The sequence below is a fragment of the Cyprinodon tularosa genome, unplaced genomic scaffold (assembly GCF_016077235.1).
Source record: "Cyprinodon tularosa strain WSP-4 unplaced genomic scaffold, ASM1607723v1 ctg272, whole genome shotgun sequence".
Classification (NCBI taxonomy): domain Eukaryota; kingdom Metazoa; phylum Chordata; class Actinopteri; order Cyprinodontiformes; family Cyprinodontidae; genus Cyprinodon; species Cyprinodon tularosa.
The window spans coordinates 90281-113662 of record NW_024038977.1 but is presented as its reverse complement, the minus strand read 5'-3'; the positions used below and the strand labels follow the sequence as shown (position 1 = coordinate 113662).

The 23382-nt window shown below is 35.8% G+C and overlaps 1 protein-coding gene across 1 annotated transcript in view; it reads right to left on the bottom strand.

Moving 5' to 3' along the window:
• Positions 1-2029: 2029 nt before the first annotated feature.
• LOC119786457 (A disintegrin and metalloproteinase with thrombospondin motifs 7) overlaps positions 2030-23382 on the bottom strand; it is a gene marked incomplete at its 5' end in the record, with an annotated part of 97868 nt that continues 76515 nt past the window's right edge. The window contains one exon of the mRNA XM_038289825.1: positions 2030-2686. Coding sequence (XP_038145753.1) covers positions 2541-2686 — 146 coding nt within the window. The remainder of the gene's footprint in view (positions 2687-23382) is intronic.

The following is a 23382-nucleotide window of genomic DNA, read 5'->3' as shown; positions in this document are numbered from 1 at the left end:
AATCATCTTGTTATTACGAGAAAACGGCTTTAGTTATCTTTAGATAATGAGAAAATTAACTAGTTTTCTCAAGAAAACCACTGTGAAGAAGTATCTGAGGGACAGATTTGCAAATAAATTCCCATGTATCAGCGTTGACTTAAAAACGCTGTTTTAAAGTAGAGGTTTATGTTTGTAAAGGCCTCTAAAATATGCTGCTGGACATTTCTAAGCACTACTGCAAACAGGAGTTACACGGGCAAGATTTATAACACAAGTGCTGCGTCTGGTCCTTATGAAATAACAATAAAATGAGTTTCACAATGTGGCCTGGAGCCATAAAACAACAAATAAGATGAGAAACAAAGAGATTTAATGTTAGTTCCTAATAATACCAGTTCTAACTTTTAAGCTTTATGCTGTTAAGTTAATATTTTCTGTCCCATAGTCCTGTAAAGTGTTTGACATAGAAAATGAAGCCTTATTCTTCGTCTGAATCAGATTCTCCAGGTTTCAGCCCTGGAGATATTTCTATTGGTTACTTGATTCCAAGACAGTGACTTATGATGGCATTTTCAATATTCTGAGAATTTTATGAGGTTTAATGGGTGAGCTTTTTCAATAATACACCTAAAAAGAGATGATTGATGACAACTTATTTTTCCATTTTGAGATTTAAATTTCAGCTCCATTCTTTCTATTTCAGATGTAAAGAACTCTGGTTCTCTTAATAAGAATCAATTACCAAAATAACCGGATGTTTATAATTGAGGCTTAGCAATATGCTCTTTCAACTGCTATAATCTTTATATCTGCTTGCTAAAAAGCAGCAAAGTTAACATTAATTCTAATCCCCTGGACCAGTGAGCCTTTCATTGAGTTGTTTGACTGGAGAAAACACAGAGCCAGCAGTAAAAATCATATCTTTACACTCAACACAACTAGTGATCCAGCTCAACCTATAAGATGAGAGCTAAATTAAATAATTACTAAGGTCCCTTTCAGCTTTTAGAAACTCGGATTTAGTCAGAAATGAAACCTGGTGTTCTAGTCATAAACGTCACATGAAATTTCGAAATATGAATTTAAACACAGGAGTAATTCCTTCCTTTGCCGACTGAAAAGAAACATAAGATTAAAACATGTTAAAGGTAAAACGTAAGAGCTGAAAACTCTTGATATAACTGATTTAACATTTAAAAAACACACTAATTCCACATTCTCAGCAATCCCTTGTTCAAAAATTCATCCAAAACTTTCTGCTGAATAAAAAAAACAAACTATCATCTCCCTACTAGGGCCTTTTTGGAGCACATATTTCTACCCAGGTGAATAAAATGGAAACTCAGGGGAGTAAACAGTGTAAGAATTCAACACCAGCATCTTGAAAATATTCCTGAGGTGAAAGTGTGCCTTCAGAGCTTCAACTACTCTCTTTAAGATGGGAGTTTGTAAAAATAGAGCAGCACATTTTCTCTAGTGATATACTATATATATATCCACTGAACTTTGTTTCTAAGTTTGAAGACATTTCGCTTTTTCAATTCATATGTCAGAAATAGCGTTGAGTTTGACGTTTTATACAGTAGCCTGACAAAGCTTTGATTTTGTTTAGAAAACATGCAAATTGAAACAGATAGTAGGAATGCAGTTGGAATCAGGGATTTAATGTGAGGTTCAGGCTGTGTTTACACATGGTAAGCCATTCCTTTTACATATGCTTCATATAGGGAATAATGTGACGGTTCCACTTGGGCCTTTTTTAAACTTTAAATCAAAAAAGAAACATTTTTGAAAGGTTTTCTATGATATATATGTTTCTGGAAAGCTGCTGAAAGATTTCCCAGTTAGACCCTGATGTGTTAACTTAAATGAATTGAAAAGGCTCCTTTACAGAGTGATGCTGATAGGTGTGTACCGGTCTGTCTTACAGCTCTGAAGAAGCCTCTGGCTGAAGACGCTGTTGGATACCAGTTTCATGAAGAGGATTTTAAAAGCTTTCTGGAAGGCTTTGTCATTTTACATAAACCTTGGTTTGTAAGGCCCATAAACCAAAAGCTACCATAATAGCAAAAAGAAATAAAGATGCCAAAAGCATAGGACTTAGTGAAATAGTGTCTCTGGTATCAGCTATGCACCATATGTTTTGCTTCCCCAGCACCTGTACCACATACGGAAAACCACTGATCTGTACATTGTAGGATTCCGCAGCCACCATTAAACTAAAAAAAAATAAAATTACAACTTAAAAGATTAATTTGCAGTTTATCTATATGTGTATTAATGCATTATAGCTGGGTACACTGGAAGGATCTCATCTTATGTAAAAACACTTAATTCTGCCAAACGGACGTCGTCAAATTGTCTTACATAAAAAGGACAAACAAATGTTTACATTCTTGGTTTGTTGCTTTCAGTACTGCACATCAGCCTATTGTGCTGCACGTGTCTCAGTGCCTGTTCATTTATCTGTTGTTCAGTAGAGCTCCCCAGTGGTTGACTCCCTGTAATGACCTGTTGTTTTTTTACCCCATGGATGCAGCCCAGGAGATATTGGGACCTCAGTGGCGAAACACCCTGCTGATGCTGCCACGCTGACTGCACGTCTTGCAACACTGGATTTGCATGTTTGGCAGGCGGCAGCGGCCGAGGGAGCGGAGAGTCAGGCAGAAACGAGACGTCAGCCAGTCCCGAACACAAACTGCTTCTGTGTGGATGAGAGACAAACATTTGCTCAACACTTTAAAGGTCACTGAAAGCAGGTGCTGCATCATTACAGAGACAAGAAAATAAGAGCTGTTTTCATGCTATGTCTGAAAAACCAAAAAAACTGTTGACAGAGGGACTGTTGGAACCCTGAAATGCCGAGAGCTGCGGTTTGCTTTAAGCAAATCGCATTTTTCAGGAGGATCATGTTAATGTGATTAAAACAGAAACATTATAGGAAATGTTTAGGCAAGGTTTTTTTTTTATTAATGCTAATAAATCCGTAGTAATGTGTATAAATTATTTATTCGGTTTAATTAAGCCTAAAGTATTAAATTAACACAGAGCACATTTTTAATTTAACTAAAATGTTTCTTTTGATTGTAGTCTAAATATGAACACCATCATAAATAGTGAGAGAATCATTTTATACTCCAGTCTGCCACATCATCACATCATTACATCATACACATTAGCAGATGAGGAGACATCCATGACTCCAGCCTTATCAAAATATTACACTTTGTTCTTTGCTGAAGGACGCTGCTCTCATTCCATTCCCAAATCTTTGCCACATTCAGAATAAAGATTATAATTGTATATCAGGATAGAGGAACTGTCTTAATTAGATAAATTACTGGGGAAAACATCACTTCTGACATGCAACAGGCAGCTAATATTAAGGTGTAATAGACTTAACACATTATCAATGATAATTATCTTAAAGCAAACTAAATATGCACATATATTGTAAATCATCAACATTTATGATAAATGTGTTATTTAAACTTATAGCAGGGGAGAATTTTTTGCATTGTTCAGTATTTATTACTGTCCAATCATATAATAAGCATCTGCCTTACAAAACCAGTGCTGATAAAAAAAAAAGACATACGAGATCAAACCTGTTAACTGTATATTTGCTGAGTGCGCTCAGAAAATCTAGAAATGCAGGAATTTGGTCAAAACTTTATAAACCTGAAAGAATATTTCAGTTGTTAATCTAGTTTTTTAAGTTATTCGAATTGATATGCAGGTTATTTCCACTAATGTTTTAACATTTCTCTGCATTTTTCATGTAAGATGTCCTTTTGCTATTAACCTAATCTAAAATTAACTTCATCTACCATTAGAGACGCCCTCAGCTCTTGGCTCTAATTGTTGCTGGGTAATAAGAGCCACTTATAAGAGCTGCCTTTTGTAACTCTAAGCAACTTCTCTGTTCTGAGTAAGATTACAATTTCTATAAAAAATCTGTTGTCATGTCTCCTGGTCTCCTATATGAAGTGTTATTTAAAGAGTTTGTCCCGAGTGATCTCTTTTCAGGAAAAAGAACTGGAGAGAGAAAGCTTCAAGGTGCAGACTCAGAGCTTATGCTGTTTCCCAGCAACAACTTTTAAAACTTTGCTGGGAAACATATTTGTTTTGTGTGAAATCATCAAAAAGAAAAAAATCTCTACTAAGGCAATTCAACAATGATAAGGACTACTGGAAGCAAAAAAAAACCCTTTACTTTAAGTTATAGTTATAGTGTATATTGATTAGTAAAAAATTAATTATCTTCTGTTTTTGATTTAGAGAAATTATAATGCATATTTTGACTATTTGAGCTTAAATAGTGCAAGCTCAAAACTTGCTTAAACCTGCCTTCAATCCTTTAATGTGGGAGAGGACCGAAGGCTACCTGGCTTTATGAAACCATCCATGAAAACCACTCAGAATAACATAGAAGGCACAGTATAAACAGGTTTAAAGGTCTTCTCTATCCCAGCAAACTGGTGTGAAGAACACTTTTTGATGCAGCTGAATGAAACATCAAAAGCCCAAGGCTGAATATGTTATTAAAACATGTAATTCAGACTTTCAGTTGAAAGTCAAACTTTCTGAACTTTTCAAACTGGCGTTAACCTGTAAACCCAGATGTTTTTTTTCCTGTGTTAAGACGGGTGGAGATAACTTAACCCCTTGAACCCTACGGACCCACCGGTGGGTCCAGCTGCTACGTGACCTCGTAATTTTAACAAACCCCCAGTATTGATGTAAAAAACATATTTGGCACAGTTTGGTGACATTTATGGATAAATGTGCCAAAATGGCCTCTCCGCCTAAGGAATTTCTCACTAATACCATTCTAAAATAAATATGATTCATCTGATTGAGTCCAAATTTGGTATATTTTTACACAACATTTAGATTTGAAAGTCTGTACTACTTTTTTGTGCTATAAATAATATTTTGGTAGTGTTTTGCAATGTTTATTTCAAAGAAAATTTTGGCGAGGTTCAAAAAATGCAAAATATTTTGTATTTTGTCCCTAATATTTCAGGCAGGGTCAAAGCTACAATGGTGCTGACACCAGAAAACCATTCTATGACATCTTACCTTTACAGACGTACCAAAAGTTTCTTCTTAAATCTAATAGCTTTGAGGCTATAAGTTATTTACTTTTGTGTGTTTTTGTCAGGTGGAAATTTATTTATACCCCCTTAGGGTGTAAGAGGTTAAAGAACTGAGGAAAAGATAAACAGATTTATTATTATTATATGGCACAGCTGTATTCATGGAAACAAATTTAGGATTTTATGGTTTGTTTTGTAACATATAAAGAAAGCTCCAGTATATTAGTCTATTAAAGTATTCTCTGTCATTTAGATTTTTTTTTTAAAGCGAACATATGCATCCTTTAAATTATTTAAGTTGAAAGACAAATTTTTACCTAAACATCAAAAGGTTTGCAAACAACAGCCTGGGCTTGGAACACATATTGAGGAGGTACTTTAAAGCTACAGTGTGTAATAATTACAGGGATATAAAGTCAGAAATTTAATATATTATACATAACTATGTTATTTATCATCACCTATGAGCTCAGCCTTTTAACCATAATATTTGCGTTGCCTTAGAATTCGTTATTTATAATTACATAGGAGCGGGTCTCGCAGCCATGGAGGCAGACATCTTTGCGCTACGGCAAGCGCAGAGGCAACAAACTAGCGATTGCGAGATCTTCCATGACGCTCAAAAATAACTACGGCAAGTTGAGAGAGATTAACTGAGACGGTACTGAACAGTAGATGGCAGTATTATGCCTGAGAAGCGTTTAGTCTGCCTGAAACCAAAGAAGAAGAAGAAGCAGGTATACTGCGCCTCAGTAACAAGAAAGGTGAACAAGGCGGCAGGCGTGAGTGACTTTGCAAACTGTTTGGCACTGTGTGGCCAAACATCAGACGAATGGAGGATCATGCCTACTCTGTATCACAACGAAAAGCGGCGGACACCGAACCCCCATCATCTAAGAAGCGGAAACACGACGAGAATAAACGCAAGCGTGATAAGAAATGACAAAAAACACGGATCAACATTGGCACGGCATTTACACGATGGAAGTCACTGATGGAGGAAAAAGGTTTTCAAAGTGACGCTCAAGTTGCCAGTTTTGTCTTGGACAGGTAATTAATCCTACACACACAATTGTCTAATATCACTGCAGTTTTTGGAGTACAGGATGCTCAGACCTGTCTAAAACAATAACATGCTGCGTGATGATGCTGTTACTCTCCAGTATACTTATTCAGCAACGTCCCTGACGTTTCACAGGTAATGATTCAGTAATTTTCTGTAAAATAATTTTCTGGATATATACCTCGGTTACTTCTCTCCGGCTCCTTTGGAGATCTTCAAGCCTTTCTTCCTCTGCTCTCACCCCGCTGGCACCCCTCCCTCGCCTGGCCCTAGCTGCACGCCCACCCCGGCCTCTCTGCCCTCGCCCTCTTTCTCTCCCTCTTCCTCGCCTTGTAACCCCCGTGCAACAAACAAGACTTGGACTCTGTAAACGGGGAATATATATTCTTCCAGCGAACACAATCTCGCTGTTAAACTAATGACTACAATTACTTCGTCTGTTTATATCACCATGCAAAGCAGCTCACCAAAACGTCACAACGATGTAGAAAAAATAACGGGTATATTTATTATCTAAAGTCTACATGAAATCTATACCCTACACAGACTAATGAAATACTATCTGTAAAATTATCTATGTAAACAAACCTCATCACTTGAGAAGGTAGGTGATTCCGACGTCGTGGAAGACATTTTGTCCCCTAACGCTCGCCGTACTGTTGGGGGGGAGAAGCGGTGGGGGGGAGACGTTCATGTTGCTGCAGTCTGCAGTCTGGATGTTAGATGTCGCTGAAAATTACACACTGTAGCTTTAACAGTGCTAAACTATTTATAGATAAACAATGAAATAAAAACCTACTAAGAGAAAAACCGAGCTGAAGACTTTTCCAGTTCCATGCCATGCTCCAAACATGCAAATCCTTCCTCTAAGACCTCTATTAACATAGTTACAGATTAGATTTAAAGCCCTGAATTCCAGTTTTACCTAATTTATTTATTTAACTACACTTGAAAATAGCATTAAGCCTGCCAAGTAATGATCAGAATAATTAAAGTCATGTATGTGATCAATTTGTTGTTTTGGTGATATAGTAGTCACCCAAAACAAACAGTAGTCAAGTTGACGAAAAATTTGACTACAGAATACAATATTGAGGAAGGCAACTAAGTCTTTTTTTTCTCTATAGCTTATATAATCTCATTATTTGCCCAAAAGAAAAGGGGAAAAAAAGCACATTAATTACTTCATGGTAGTTATTTGACCTTCTAAAACGAGCCACCACATAAACATATTTCCTAATACATCCTCTTCGTGTAAATATTGCCTCATCTAAGCCTTTTTCTCATTCCAGCTGAACCGCTGCACAGTCAGTCTCACTACTGTCAGAGTATTTCTTGAATTTGAATGAGACCATGGACAGATGTTCAAAGCTATTATATGGTGCTAAATTTGTGTTTGCCCATGATTCCAGTCCAAATTCATATAGGCAAACCTGCTTCTAAAAAAGCTTCAATGAGAAATAAGACTCTGGGCAGTGACTCAAAGTCTGCCCACATTTCAATGAGGCTTTCTGCATGCATGGAGCTGAAAAATGCACCCACATTTATGGACACAAATCAGAGCCAGAGAAAACTGTTAAACCCTCAGCAAAATCAAACATATTGATCCAGATTGAGCACAAGTAAAGAAAAATATATTACTTTTTATTTATTCAGCATAATCATCTGGATGTAAATATGCTTGTGACATAATTATATGATATATTCTGCATGGTCATTTTGAAATCAGATATGCTATTAGTTATAATTTTTAGTTATGTTAGTTTTAAAAGCCAAAAACTATGCCAAAGGTACTTGCTTGTAAGTTTTTGCTTATATCACACACAGACAGTGTGTGATATAAGCACAAGTGAATCAGACTTAACAATATGATGATTGTGCCCACTTTGCTGTGGAAATCAATAGCAATGGTAAAGCACAAATCCAGACAAGCTGAACAGAGTTGGTACCAATGGAAAAGTGCCATTATTATTTCTCCAAATATAAAAACCTATTTACAGCATGCTCCGTTTCTCAAAAATGTACTTTATTCAAACCTGAGGTAGGAAGTTAACTCTTTGCAGCAGATGGAAACTACTGTAATAATTACAGATTTTGTACGATAAATTAAAAAAATATATATTAATTCATTGTACAAAAAAAAGAAGGAGCCAGTGGGTTTGGGCAATGATTCAGATACATTTTCTGCATGTTTAAAAATGCAAAAAGGCATGTGCAGATCAAATCAAATTTCATAAACCTTTTAATGTTTTAGAGCTTAATCTGTTCTTGTGATTAGATCATTGTGTTCCAGGGCTACTATTTGTTTTATTATCTGATGCGTGGTTTCCCCTGAGCACCATATATATATATATATATATATATATATATATATATATATATATATATATATATATGAAAACAACAACCCACACTTTCCTGTTGGAATCAGATTAATAACATACCTGCAACAGACAATGACTTTAACACGCAACATTTCAACTTGATGCAAACCATACTGTAGTATTCTAGGTATGCATGAGACAGCTATCTTTTTCTGAGTATTGAAAATTAACCTTTAAACACTCTTCAAATCAGAACAAATTTTCTCTCTTCAATGTGCAAATAAAGTGCAGCAAATCATCATTATCGCAATAAATGAATAAAAATGCTTTAATTTGTGAATCTGCAGCTCGAAAGCTTTAGGAAAGAGAAGACAGCAGGAGGCTAATGTTTGAATCATCTGTTTAAACGGCGGAAGAAAATGAAGGGAAAACAAATAAATCATCTATTTCAATGCCTAAACATACAAAATGATAAATAAAATTATAATTATAATCAAGGAAAGTTTCAACATTTATCTTCCAGACAAGAATGTTGGTATTCCAATAATAATTAAAGTAACACATTTTTTTATTATTATTTTGTAACCAGCAATTAGAATAATCTTGCTTTGATTTTAGGAAATTCAACCCGCATAATTTTTCCTTTTCCAGTCAACACAAAATATAACAGGATAATTACCTAATTATTGTAGATGTACCCGCATTTATAGTCTGTGAAAAACAACAACACTGACAATAAAACATGTTTCTCTTACTTTCATACATGGGAAAAGGGATGAAAAAGCGAATAGAAAAGTAAAAATCTCCAAACATTATTATAACACTTGAGGTATTTTAGGGCCATCAAGGCTCTATGACAACTATAAGATGCTATGTAGATCCAATTTAGCCTTCCAAAAAGAGCCTAAAAATTATGGATCTAATCATGTGGTGATACTAAACGCCTGTGGTCAAGCTGCACTTTGATTAAGCTTTCCGGGTAAACAGAAAACACTTAATGCCTATACTCAAGTGTGATGGAGGAGACTAGATGTTTCTTTAAATTAATGACAGAATTGGTCCATGTGATATTAATAGATGTTTTTCTCATCTTTACCAGGGTTGATAAGAGCTGTGCAGAATATCTTCAAAATGATTGTTTTATTTGATCGTATGTTTGAAGCTAACATGAACTAGACAGGGTGGGAGAGAAAGCACTTCAATTAGCCCCTGAAAAACAAAAACAAAAGAACTTATTTGAACAATATTTTTTGAGGCTTATATTAACAATAATATGATAATAATAGATAAGCTGAGTAAAAAAGTACTTCAATTAGAAAAGCAATTCTTTTGGTCTGTACCCCATCATCTTTGCCGCAAAAAGTACTATGGATTCTGTGTTTCATCCCCATCTGAGAGTTAAAATCAGTGTAAAGTATTATAAGTGGCTCTGGGATTAGAAAGGAAGGTTTCTCAGCCTTGAATTGAGTGTAACTATTATGCCGTATCAAAGCTGTGTATTTTTTCTGGAGAATTTCTCACCAAATTAATAATCTATTTCTGTCACGGATGGAACGATAGACAAATGGGGAAATAAGACTCACACCTATAGGATTTGTTTTTCATTCACTAACTGGGAATACAACCTTGAGTTTAATGATAGACAGTTTCAATCAGTCTCTAAACCAGTGAGCCTCCCCTGAGCACAAGCCTGTTTTTCCTTTACCCTCATTAAAAACCTCATCTGACAAAATAGAGGATTATTCCCTGAAACTAAAGACTTTTTATAACAAGTTTCCAGTAATTATACAAACTTTTAGGAGAAGAACATTGACTCCAGGGCTTAAAACACTGAATGTGCTCTTTTCAACTTGCTGGTACCCAAAATAGTCAAGGTAAACAGACTAACCGATGTTTAAATGGACATCATAGGATGTAGATCATCGACATGAAGGTTAAGGACTGGATCTTAAAGACTTGCTTAATTATAAATCTGCTTCATTGGACTTCATGTATAAATGTTGTGCCATATGCCATGATCATACTTTTCCGACATTGGGAACCAGTGTCAATATTTCATCTTGACATGATGATGTGGAATCAGCTGTGGAATCTCTGCAACAACCCGTTTCAGCCAAGGCCTCCACAGGTAAGTCACACGGCAAGTCACAGAGGTGTGCCCCCCCCCCCCCCCCCCCCCCCCCGACTGCTGAGCTGCAACAGGATGAAACTCAAGCTTTCAAAATGGACATGGAAAAAGGTGTGCAGGTCTGGCATAATTAGGGACAGAACAAACAACATGTGTTTACTGATGAGTAAAGTTAAGCTAACAGAACAGACTGCATGCTATGCTATGCTACAGGAATATGTGTTGAGCTGTTGTTGAAGCTCGAACAAACTTTATTCATTAAGGGTTTAAACACTGATATAACATTAGTGTTCATGTGTTCCTCAGATGCTCATTACATTTCCATTACCAAGTAGGCCTATGACCAAGAGTCATTTAGTGGAATCCTGATGTCTATTTGCTATTTCAAAGAGGGTAAAGAATCATTTAACTAAAGGTTATTGGTTATTGATTAAGCAAATCATTCAATTAAACATTATTTGGCCAAATAATGTTATATTCACCTCATGGATTTGCATTGTGAATTGGTCTGAAAACATTTCAATTTCTTTAAAATAAGTTAAAAGCTAATTTGATCACATCCCAAATTCTTCCAGATAAACTTTGGTTTCAAACACAAGATTAATCTTAAACTGTAATATGGTTTTCAACCATGTTCCTCTTCCTCTTTGTATATAGTAGTTAGTTTAGTTTAGTTGAGTTTCACTAGTCTTACTTGAGAGTGGTAAACTAAAATAGGTTTGACTTGGTGCTGAATGATTTTTGTTAATAAACTCTTATATTTTGGATAGAAGTTGTGGTGACTTTCTTCCATGTGTGTGCAGAATGAACTGTTTGACCATGATTAGCGCTCGAATCACTCTTTCATTTATTGTTGTAACACACAGCTAGTTGGGCTGTGTATCATAAACAGTATATAACATTCGAAACAATATCTGATTAAATAAGATATTGTACCCCCCCCCCAACTGCCATCGACTCAATTTGAGCATAACATGTTTAAAAAAAAAAATGTTTTAAGGTGAAGCCAAAATCTGGGTTTTTATTTTGAATTCATACAATTCAAGCTCCAGAGAACAAAGTTCCTCAAAAGTCATGAACTTGAACGCACATAACTGCTCTAAACTTACTAAAAGAAAAATGTGGTTTAAATGTCAAGCAAAACACATCAGAGAGCTTTACCTTCTAAAGAAAAACATACAAAAACATCTTTCTAAAACTGCATAATGAGGTGTTTGCAACCCACTGAACTTTTTTTATATTCTTTGTCACGTGGCAGCAACAAACTTCAGTGTACTTCAAAGAAATATTTTGAGATAGATAAAAAAAAAAGTATTGAATAAAGGTGAAGTAGAGCACAGGTGATACACAAAAGCATTTTACAAATAAACATCTAAAAAGTGTTGCTGTTTTTTTTAATGGTCTTTAAAGCTACCTTTCACCAATGTCACAGTTGTATATCTTTAAAGAAAAAGTCTGGTAATATTTAGAATACAAACTTCTGATAGTACCTTAAGTATGAAATTATTACATATTGTTCAATAAATGTTAAGTTTTTTGCTATATTGGAGACATCCATGTGTGTCAAACAGCATTACTGCCACCTATCGGTTTGTGATGTCACGGTGCGGTATCGGCTTTTGATCAAGTCCCAGTGCTGTATCTGGTGTTTGTCACAACGCGCTATTATCCATGATGGTGACGACCAGTGCACTATGTGAAGCAGAGAGTAACAGATTAATGATATGTTTTTTCACTGGCCAGAAGTTCGATGGCAAATCCTCCCCGTTCAAGTTGGCAATCCAACGACGAACCTGTCCGTGGAGGATCATGAATCAGAAAGGTGAAATAACTCATTTATTTTCCACTTCTACACGATGTATTCCAACATCCAGCTGCCATGCACGTGGGAATTGTCAGTTTCACTATAGCTCTGGAGAATTTCAATGGTGAAGTCCTCTGGAAATCTTCCATAATTGTTGTTGATTGCAGATGTGTCTAGTAGATCCCATTGATTTTGCTTGTAAAGCGGGGAGAATGGCGCTAGGCTTACCGCACCGTGACGTCACTGCTGGAAGATTCCAGGAGAGAGGTGTTACTGTATTTGGGCAAAAATGGCCGCTGCCGGACTCAGTGATCACAACGAAAATTATTATTTTTATTTTTTTACTGATTAACGCTAAATTCATTAAATCACTGCAAACGTATTAGTTTTAGCTATAGATAATGATCCATTGATTATTCCTTGCTGACCAGACTTTTCTTTTAAGAGTCATACACATTTCAAGATAAAATAGCTTTTACTCAAATGCTCCGTCAGGAAGATCATGAGTCTTTCATGAGTCCTAACATGATGGTGGAATAAGAGATTAGCAGAACACAAACCCTTTATGCCTCAATCCCCTCAAATTCAATCACTCCACTTCCCTCAACTATTTCTACACGGTCACTCCTGTCAGGACCTGATTACTGGGATCCTTTTAAGAAGCTTATTATAAGCTTTGATATTTATTGCATTGTGGTATCCTCATATACAGGTGCTGGTCATAAAATTAGAATATCATGTAAAAGTAGATTGATTTCAGTAATTCCATTTAAAAAGTGAAACTTGTATATTATATTCATACATTACATACAAACTCATATATTTCAGATGTTTATTTTGTTTAATTTTGATGATTACAAATGACAACAAATGAAAATCTCAAATTCATCATATCAGAAAATTAGAATATTACTGAAGACCAATAAAAACAAAGGATTTATAGAAATGTTGGCCAACTGAAAAGTATGAACATGAAAAGTATGAGCATGTACAGCACTCAGTATTTAGTTGGGCCTCCTTTGGCCTGTATTACTGCAGCAATGCGGCGTGGCATGGAGTCGATCAGTCTGTGGCACTGCTCAGGTGTTATGATAGCCCAGGTTGCTCTAATAGTGGCTTTTAGCTCTTCTGAATTGTTGGGTCTGGTGTATTGCATCTTCTTCTTCACAATACCCCATAGATTTTCTATGGGGTTAAGGTCAGGAGAGTTTGCTGGCCAATTAAGAACAGGGATACCATGGTCCTTCAACCAGGTACTGGTAGCTTTGGCACTGTGTGCAGGTGCCAAGTCCTGTTGGAAAATGAAATCTGCATCTCCAAAAAGTTGGTCAGCTGCAGGAAGCATGAAGTGCTCTAAAACTTCCTGGTATGTGGCTGCGTTGACCCTGGACCTCAGAAAACACAATGGACCAACACCAGCAGATGACATGGCACCCCAAACCATCACTGACTGTGGAAACTTTACACTGGACTTCAAGCAACGTGGATGAAGTGCCTCTCTTCTTTTCCTCCAGACTCTGGGACCTTGATTTCCAAAGGAAATGCAAAATTTACTTTCATCAGAGAACATGACTTTGGACCACTCACCAGCAGTCCAGTCCTGTTTCTCTTTAGCCCAGGCAAGACGCTTCTGACGCTGTCTGTGGTTCAAGAGTGGCTTGACACAAGGAATGCGACAGCAGAAACCCATGTCTTTCATACGTCTGTGTGTGGTGGTTCTTGAAGCACTCACTCCAGCTGCAGTCCACTCTTTGTGAATCTCCCCCACATTTTTGAATGGGTTTTGTTTCACAATCCTCTCCAGGGTGCGGTTATCTCTCTTGCTTGTACACTTTTTTCGACCACATCTTTTCCTTCCCTTCGCCTCTCTATTAATGTGCTTGGACACTGAGCTCTGTGAACAGCCAGCCTCTTTAGCGAGGACCTTTTGTGTCTTGCCCTCCTTGTGCAAGGTGTCGATGGTCGTCTTTTGGACAACTTTCAAGTCAGCAGTCTTCCCCATGATTGTGTAGCCTATAGAACTAGACTGAAAGACCATTTAAAGGCTTTTGCAGGTGGTTTGAGTTAATTAGCTGATTAGAGTGTGGCACCAGGGGCCATCAATTTTGAACCTTTTCACAATATTCTAATTTTCTGATATGATGAATTTGAGATTTTCATTTGTTGTCATTTGTAATCATCAAAATTAAACAAAATAAACATCTGAAATATATGAGTTTGTATGTAATGTATGAATATAATATACAAGTTTCACTTTTTAAATGGAATTACTGAAATCAATCTACTTTTTCATGATATTCTAATTTTATGACCAGCACCTGTATGCATTACTTTGAATTAGAGTGTCTGCCAAATGCACTTACAGAAACATTTTCAGTTCCAATGATCATCTCAGCATCTTTGACCTTCTAACAGAACAATGCTGCTGTCCTTTCTAACAGTGGGACTGGTACGTCAGGCTGTTTTTTCCTGCCACACATATTGTTTGGAAAATGTTTGATTTAGTCTTATTTGACCAAAACCCTTTCTCATATGTAGGGTGTGTCTCCAGCATGGTTTACTGCAAACTTCAGTTTTCCTCTGTCTTCACTGGGAAGCTTATTTATTCAGGTCAGCTGACCTGATGCACCTGGAGGAACCGAGGTCCAAACAAGCTCAGAGGAGACGGAGCTTTTTCAGTTGCTGCTAAAAAAATGTGGAATAAGCTCCCCCTCCTCATTATACAATCCTCTTCACTGTCTATTTTTAAGACTCGTCTTAAAACCTATTTTTGGCTTACACAGCATGAGACTCTTTTTTTCCAATGGGTTTTGTTTTATTGTTTATTTTTTATGTTGTTTTTGTTTTATTTAATTAATTAAATTCTATTAGTTTTATTATCTTACATTTCTGTTGTTTTTATACAATTTTAACCTTACTTGGTATGTACAGCACTCTGTGGCAGCTGGGACTGTGTTAAAGGCCTTTATAAATAAAGTTGAGTTGAGTTTCTTGCTCTGCACTGGATTTTATTTAGGGATGAATTAATAATGGAGTTGATAAATATATATTCCATACTTTTGAGATTTTCTTCTGTAAATAAATCTTGAAAAGAACAGCTCTCAGTTTCCTTTCACTTCAATATTTTTGCAACTTTATGTTGATCTAACATGTGACACAATAATAATTAACAAACTTTGTGATAGTAATGAGACCAAATGTGAAAAAATTGAAGCATTATTAATATTAACTTGCAAGGCACTATCTAAAATTAGCAGATGTAATATATTACTTAGAAACCCAGAGTTGATTTAAAAGCATATTCTCAGTTTTGAGGCCAGAAGCAGGTTTAAATCCATGCCTGAAGCTTACAACTGGTTCACTTAAGCTACCAAAACCTACAATAAATATTCCTAGGACCTTGTGGGTGAATCAGAACTGTGCCATGAGCTCAAAATCGTTCCAGCCTGGCGGTGATGTTGTGGGAAGCTTTTGCCTATTTAGAGCAGTTACAGAGTGTGAAAGTTTGGATCCAGAAATAGACCAAGATGCAGGGATCAGCACAGACTTCCTGCAAAAGTGCTAACACTATGATTTACTTGGCAAGATGCAGACTCAGGGTGTCAGAAAACTATGCAGACTGTTTGAAAATGATCAGGCTTAGATCAAAAACAAACAAAACTTTAAAAGAGAATTTCAATACTTTAATGTAAACCCCAAAAGGCAGATAAGAATGACAGTAAGAAAGATTGTTTAGGAAACCAAAATATGTGCAAAAAGAAAAGACAGTAATAGTGTGTAACAACAGTAAACAAAGTTAGACAGGAAGAAATAATGAAATGAATAAAAAGGTCATGAAATATAAAAATTCTATATTTCATAACATCAACCCTCAAATCATTCAATCTCTGAGCAATAATATAATGACTATATATAGATAAATGTATAGTTGTAGATAACACAGCAAAAGACATCTCTATAATATAATATCATTGATGGTAACACTGTATTAGAGGCTGTAGTGGGGGGAAAGCCAGATATTGTTCTTTTTGCTTCCTTAAAAATTTCCACACATCAAATTAAAATGGTAAATTGCTTTATCAAGTCCAAATACCCCAAAGCTCTTAACGTTAGCAGTCCTTCACCCATTCACTCACTGATGGGGGAAAGTTGCTTTCCTGGGCCTCACTGAAGGAAGCAAGGCTGCACAGGTGCTACTGCCCTCTGACCACGCAACTTGGGTTGCCTGATGATGGGGGTGGTGGTTGGTGCCTTGCCTAAGGGCACAATGACACGGAAGGAGCTGGGGTTCGAACCGGCAACCCTCCGGTTTCAGAGCACACTCCTGCATCCTGCGCTACTGTTGTTGAATTGACAGTTGTAAAAGTAGTCATCAACAAGACAATTTTTAAAGGAATCTATAGGAACATTAAACGTACATGTTCAGAGAGATTTTTTATAAATATTAATAAATACAAAGTAGGAATATTTAATTAATAGGATTTAAAAAAAACTGTGTATTAGAAAATGAATTGATATATGGTTGAAAAGATAAGATGGCGAAGATAAAGCTGCACCTAAAATAGCTCAAAAGAATCTCAAACCACATTGAAATGAGTAATCATTAAGTTATTTAAGGGGGTGTCTCACTTCATTTCTTTTTTTGAAGAAACAGCCTTTATTAAAAGCTATTAGACAGAAATTGGGTCCACATCAGGGATAAATACATAGGGAGAAACACCGTAATAGACCCTACATTTGCTGATTTTAACTTATATTCACATTAGCTACAATAGAGTTATTACTGTTATTATGTCGACCTGATCTGTCTGCCTGATGCTGCATGAAAGCGCTCTCATAGTCTGCCCGATACACTTCAATAGAAAAAAACTGCTGGCAACAGTGTGGTGAGCCATTTCATTTTACTGGTACACATAAGGGCATTCTCCTCCTCTGCAGGGTGGGTGCCTAGAGGGAGCCTGGAGATTGGAGCTCTTTTCGGACTCTAGACACTTCTTATATTGTATCATTGCAATATCCTCAGTACTAATTTAGTATCGCTCACTCTGTCTAGTAAAAGTACTAAAGTTTAGCTTTACTTTCCTGTTATCTTTAAAAGGGTTATTTTATAGTGGATTTGCTGCTTGTATTAAAAGGACTGGAGGAGGGTCTCTTAAAGTGCTTTGGGGGTCCCAATAGTTTTTCTGTTTCATAATAGCTCACATACTATTTACACTACTTTTCTAAAAGAAAAATAGAAATCTAGTAAGCCAACTGACACAAGGAAAGAAAAATGTATAAAGAAGTGGACAGAAATGTTTGAAGAGCAGACAACACCAGTTGAACTAGCAAGGGAATTGCAAACAGACAAAGAATCCATCTGATAGATGTTTTGTTTTTTAAAGCTCATACAAAGTTCTTTGATTAAAGGACAGTTAGCATGCTTGCATTCATGGGGTTTCAAAGGTTTTTGATAGCTAAGCCAGAAGAGTCCATAAGGACGTCTCTATGATGGGGAAAGGCTAAAGAAGAACACCAGGCATCTTCCTCAAAGCAAAAACTGTTATGCTGTCTCTGAATTAGACTGTATTTACTTCAGTAGATGTGCTGTGTTTGCTGTGCTCTTATCATCATGGTTGCATCATTGTTGTGGGATGTGCAGATAAGCTCACATATAGCAGAGCCAATCTGAGTACTCTATTCACACTGGGACAAACATTTTCCCACTTAAAAAAATGATTTAATGATAGATAATCTGTCTGATCTGTTTTGAATGATAATAAAATATTTAGAAGTTGTTAAATAAGATTAAGATGTCACTTTAATTGCCATTACACATATACAGAGCAATGAAATGCAGTTCAGCACCAAACCACAATTAAGTCCAGTACAGTAGCAGCCATTCAAAATGTCCCTTCCCAGTCAAACGCCAGCCCACTTCCCTCGATCCTGGTGCATATTTTTTTTTTTCACTCTGACTCCATCCTTTCACTTAATTACAGGGTCTGAGAAGAGATGGTGCTTCTCTTTAGATCTTATGTCCACAAATCAGGACTGAAAGAATATTTTAGTATAAATATTGATGTATAAAAAGGAATTGTAGGGGACCAGCCAAGGAAAGTGGGGAAAGTTTGAATGGCTACTACTGTAAATCCATTTTGCATAAATAGCATGGTAAATATAAGGCACAGATCAGGTATTTTGTATGGCATATTTACACTAAATACAGATAAAAACCGATGTACAAGTGACACCATATTTACAGGTAAAATAACACAGTGACTGATAATAATATTAACTGTTAACATATACAGATGGGTTTGTGAATTTAATGGAAGTTGGGTTTATGCAGTAACTCAGTATAGTTTAGAGCAAGGATAGTACTAAAGGAATATTTTGGTGATTGACGATCATTGGTTGGTTAATGTGAACTACAGTATAATGACCTGCTTACTTGGTTCCTGATAAACACAGTATGTGCAAAATGATAAGTATTTGAAAGGGAATGACATGTAATGATTTGCCCTGAGCATGAAAGAGACTTTATGAATGTTTCTACTGAAAGAAATCTAGAAAATAACCTTTTTATTTGACCCTTTAAGACAAAAGGTTTATTTGATGAGCAGACCGACACCTCAGTAGTTCAGTGCCGATGCATTTATAAGCATGTAGGCTATTTTCATGAATGTACTTCAGGTCGGAGGTTCCTACGCTGTTCGGCAGATGTGAAGTCAAGCTCGTCTACGTTAAATGGGTCAGACAAAAAATCAAATTGATATATTCAATATAGACTTTAAGGATACAGACATCCAGCTTAATGCAGACACCAATGGCAACTCCAGAATACGGTGCAGAAAATAAAAAAAATCCCACTCAAAAAAACAAATAAAAAACTGTTAAGTGCAAGCGTGTGCTACGAGAATGAGCAGAAAAGTGCTGCAGTTCTGTGTTTTGGCCCCAAGTGGCAGTATCATTTAAACTCCCATTTAGCATCTAAAGGACTATGGAAAACAAATTGCAGCAGACAAATTTCAGATGCTGTTAGGCAGATAATAAAATAAATCAGAAGTTGTTTCTGTAAAGAAACAAATATAGTAAGGTGAAGATAAAACAATTCTACTAAATGTGCTTTTTAGCAACAAAAACAGTGTGAATAACTTTAACCAAAGATAAAGTGTAAGAAGCAGGAATCCCAGCCTAGTGTGAGGATTTGAGTGGTGTTGACAGGGGCCAAATTGTGATGTCTAGCCGACTGGATCAGACATGCTTTTTTGTTCCTTTCACAACTGGTTGGTAATGAAACACTGTTGTAAAATCTGAAGCCCCTCTGAGGCAAACCTGCGGTGATTATTTTCACAAAAGTACAGGATTAACTCTGTTTACTTGTCTGTCGACTATTTAATATTCTGTTTGTAGGCAGGACCCAAAGTGTTGCAGTCTAAATATTGAGCTGTTGGAGTTAAATGATGCAAGGGGATCTTTTAGTGGGAGAAATCTGCAAATGGACACTAAAATATGAAACATTTGCAAATAAAAAAAAATACATACAAAAAGCTGTGCTTTGATGAGAACATTAGGATAACCTCTAATTGCTGCTGTTTTCACAATATTATAGAAAACCTTTAAATGGAGAATTTTAAAATAACCATTTACAACTTTTGTTGAGTTTCTCTTATCATAAAACCAAGAAGACTTAGTGTCAGTTTTATGTGTCACATTATTAGCATGAAAATATTTTCCTTAAGCAGCTGTGCACCTGATAAACTGTCATTGATTTGGTCAAATTAAAGTGCCTTTTAAATATAGTGACCAGACATCCCCGGTTTCCTGGGACAGTCCCCATTTTGTACCATCTGTCCTCAGCTAAAATCATCCTAGAAAAGTCCCTGGTTTTACAGTCTTATGAGCATGTGAGCATGTTGGGTGCAGAAACGGCTGTTATGGTAACTGGTTGAGCTGCAGTTAACATAACAATGGGGAACAGAATGCACTGATTCTGCAGCTGATGGAGAGCTGCCCTGTGTTATAAGTGTGTTAATTGAATCATTTTATTGATTGGGCTGATCCTTTTGAAAAATGTAACATAAACCAAGCTAATCAACAACAAGTAATACAGGGTACCCTGGGTTTCAGCTGGCATGGGTAAAAGAGATAAAATCTAATGGAATAAAATCTAAAACACCTTTTAAGTTATTAATCTGGTACGATGGTTCTCAAGGGATCAATAAGCATTCTCCTAAAAATGTTTTAAAACTGTTTGTTGACCGTTAGTTCATATTTTCAGATACTTAGTTATAAGGAGAGTTATCATACGTTTTTTTCTTTCTGATTTATGGTTGTGATTTACTAGCATAGACCTCTAGGCTTAGCTGTGCTTTTCTACTACTCAGTTTGTATGAAAGTTCATCAAGTCAGAAACTGGAAAACTGATTGAGACAAGATCTGCATGATCTGAGAATGATGCAATAATGATAATAATAATAATAATAATAATAATAATAATAACAATAATAATGCATGATATTTAGTATGTTTTAGTAAGTTTCTCTGTTTTAAAATAGTGCAAGATTGATAGAAGAGGAGAGAGAATAGGAAGACAGATAAAAAGAAACTTGAAAGTGTCTTACCAACACTGCTGGTAAGAGCAGATAAAGAAATGGGAGAGAAATCTACTTGGAAGAATGAAGCAGAAAACAGAGAGATGTCAGAGGCAGGCCAGAAAGAAAAGGATCTGAATTACCAGCCAGCCACACCTGGAGTAATCAGCTTCTCTAGTAATGGAAGTCAGGAAGTGAAGGAGCTGCTGAAGATCAGGAAGTAGTGGAGCTGTGCATGTAGCACATTACTAGGAGAAAATCATCTTCTTCTTCGATCAGGCCCCTGATGCAGACAGTAATAAACATTTGTCATCCTTTACCTTCAGGGTTGACCACTACTTATTTGTGACCCATGTTGTAAAAAACGAATAAACTTATTCTCGTTGGTATGTGGATGTGAACAGAATGACTATTTATTATATTTTTCTGAAGAGGCGAGGGAACACTGTCTCCACAGACAGCCACAGGCATAGTGTTAATGTTGGAGGAATGTTTGGATTTTTAGTTTATTATTTACCTCGTATCACTCTCCTCTCAGGGACAGCAGTGCTCTTTAGGCCACTAAACCCAGAGACACAATTCTAGTTTTCCCTTAATAACACTACAGACTTATTCATTTTACCAGCCTGGATAGTCACATTCCTGGCTTTTAATTTTTTGTCATTTAAATTTAAATTTAACCATGTCCAAAACTGTCCCAGCTTCCTAGTTTCCTCTTGATGAGATGCATTTTTTTTTGTATCTATGAGCTGAAAATATCCAAAGATTTGATTTCTGAAATCTGGTCACCTTACTTTCAAAAGTATGCTATGGCAGATTTCCTGTTTAAAGAATCTTGACTCTTTTCTGCAACCTCGGACCCTGGAAATGAAATCTTGATTTTGCGATGGCTAATACCAAACTGACTAACCCTACTCTGTCATATATTTAAATAAGAAAAACATTTTCTTGGATAGAGTCTTTAAATTCCAATTCTATTAAATAAGCAATTCTTCACGATAGGGCTGTAGTTGCTAACCTCTAGATTCTTCCAGTGGTTGACTGCAGCCAACCATGTGGGTTAGGTTAGCTTTCTGCAGTTCAAAGGCAGGAAAGCTCCTCAATCCTCTGACCGTTTATGTCCCTTAAACAGTATAACCAGCATATAAAAAAAAGAAAGTGTCTGCTAAAGAAATTGATTAGAGATTATTTAAAAGCTTTTCATATATTACTGTTATCCAGGAAGGAAAAGACAAGACTATTAGAACATGGATCATATTAAGCTTAAACAACCAGAGATATAAAACACTGATGATTACATAATACCAGCACCTCAAACATCTTGAAATGCCTCTAAAACAGGCAAAAAAGATAAATAGTGAAATTCTGAAAAAAAAAAAGAAAAATCAAGGTAGAATTTGATTAGAGTGGATAATTGTTATATTTGATTTTACTGATTTGCTTGTTAGTATATCTATATAAGAATCCTGGCTTAAATAGCCGTAACCCTTGAATTGTGTTTCATAGTAGGAACTTCATCAAGCTATAGAATATTTCTTTATTCTTGGTCATTTTGGATATTTTTGTTAGTTTTTTTTAATGTTTTTTAAGTATTTTGTTTCTTTTTATTGTCTGACTTAATGATTCAGACTTAGACAGATTTGTTTGTGATTTTGTTTAGTGTAAAACAAAAAGAAATTTTGTTTAGAACAGCTCTCTGGACAATTTCTTTCTTTTCTTTTTTTTTAAGTGCAGCCTTGAAAAATAGTATTAAAAATATATAAAAACAATAATATAAACATATGACTGTCAATTTACAGTTCTAACATTTTCAGTTTTTTTTTATCAGAAAAGTGTTAAGTCCAAGAAAAAAACTAAACACTAAATCTGTAGTGTTTAACAAGATAAAACAGCTTAATGTACATTTAACAGCACAGAAATATAAAATATTACACAAAACCTACAGAGTAAAAATCTTCCAAAACTACCCAACATCTTATATTGCTCACACATATCAATATCTGAGGGGATCCATTGTTTTCCTCCACTCTGTTAAATGTTAATAAAAACCCAACGCTGATTCCCTAACCATAAAATCTTTTCCATTTATCAGAAGTCCTTTACTGTGTTTGATCCCACTGCTATCAGCAAATGAATCCAGGTAGGTTCGAGGTAGGTGCATGCAACGGCACATATTTTTGAATTTTATTCAAATTAGTGGTGTTTTGTTCAGCTGAATCGGTTAACAGAATCAGGATTTTGATATATATATATATATATATATATAAAAAAAAAACAGCTTTGCTTTGGGTGTAGCTGCAGGCAAAATAGTCTTTTAGCTTTTAGAATTTAGGATCAAATTTGCTCTCTGTACATTATGCAAGAAAATATGCAAATGAGAGCAAATCTATGAAAAATTAGTCT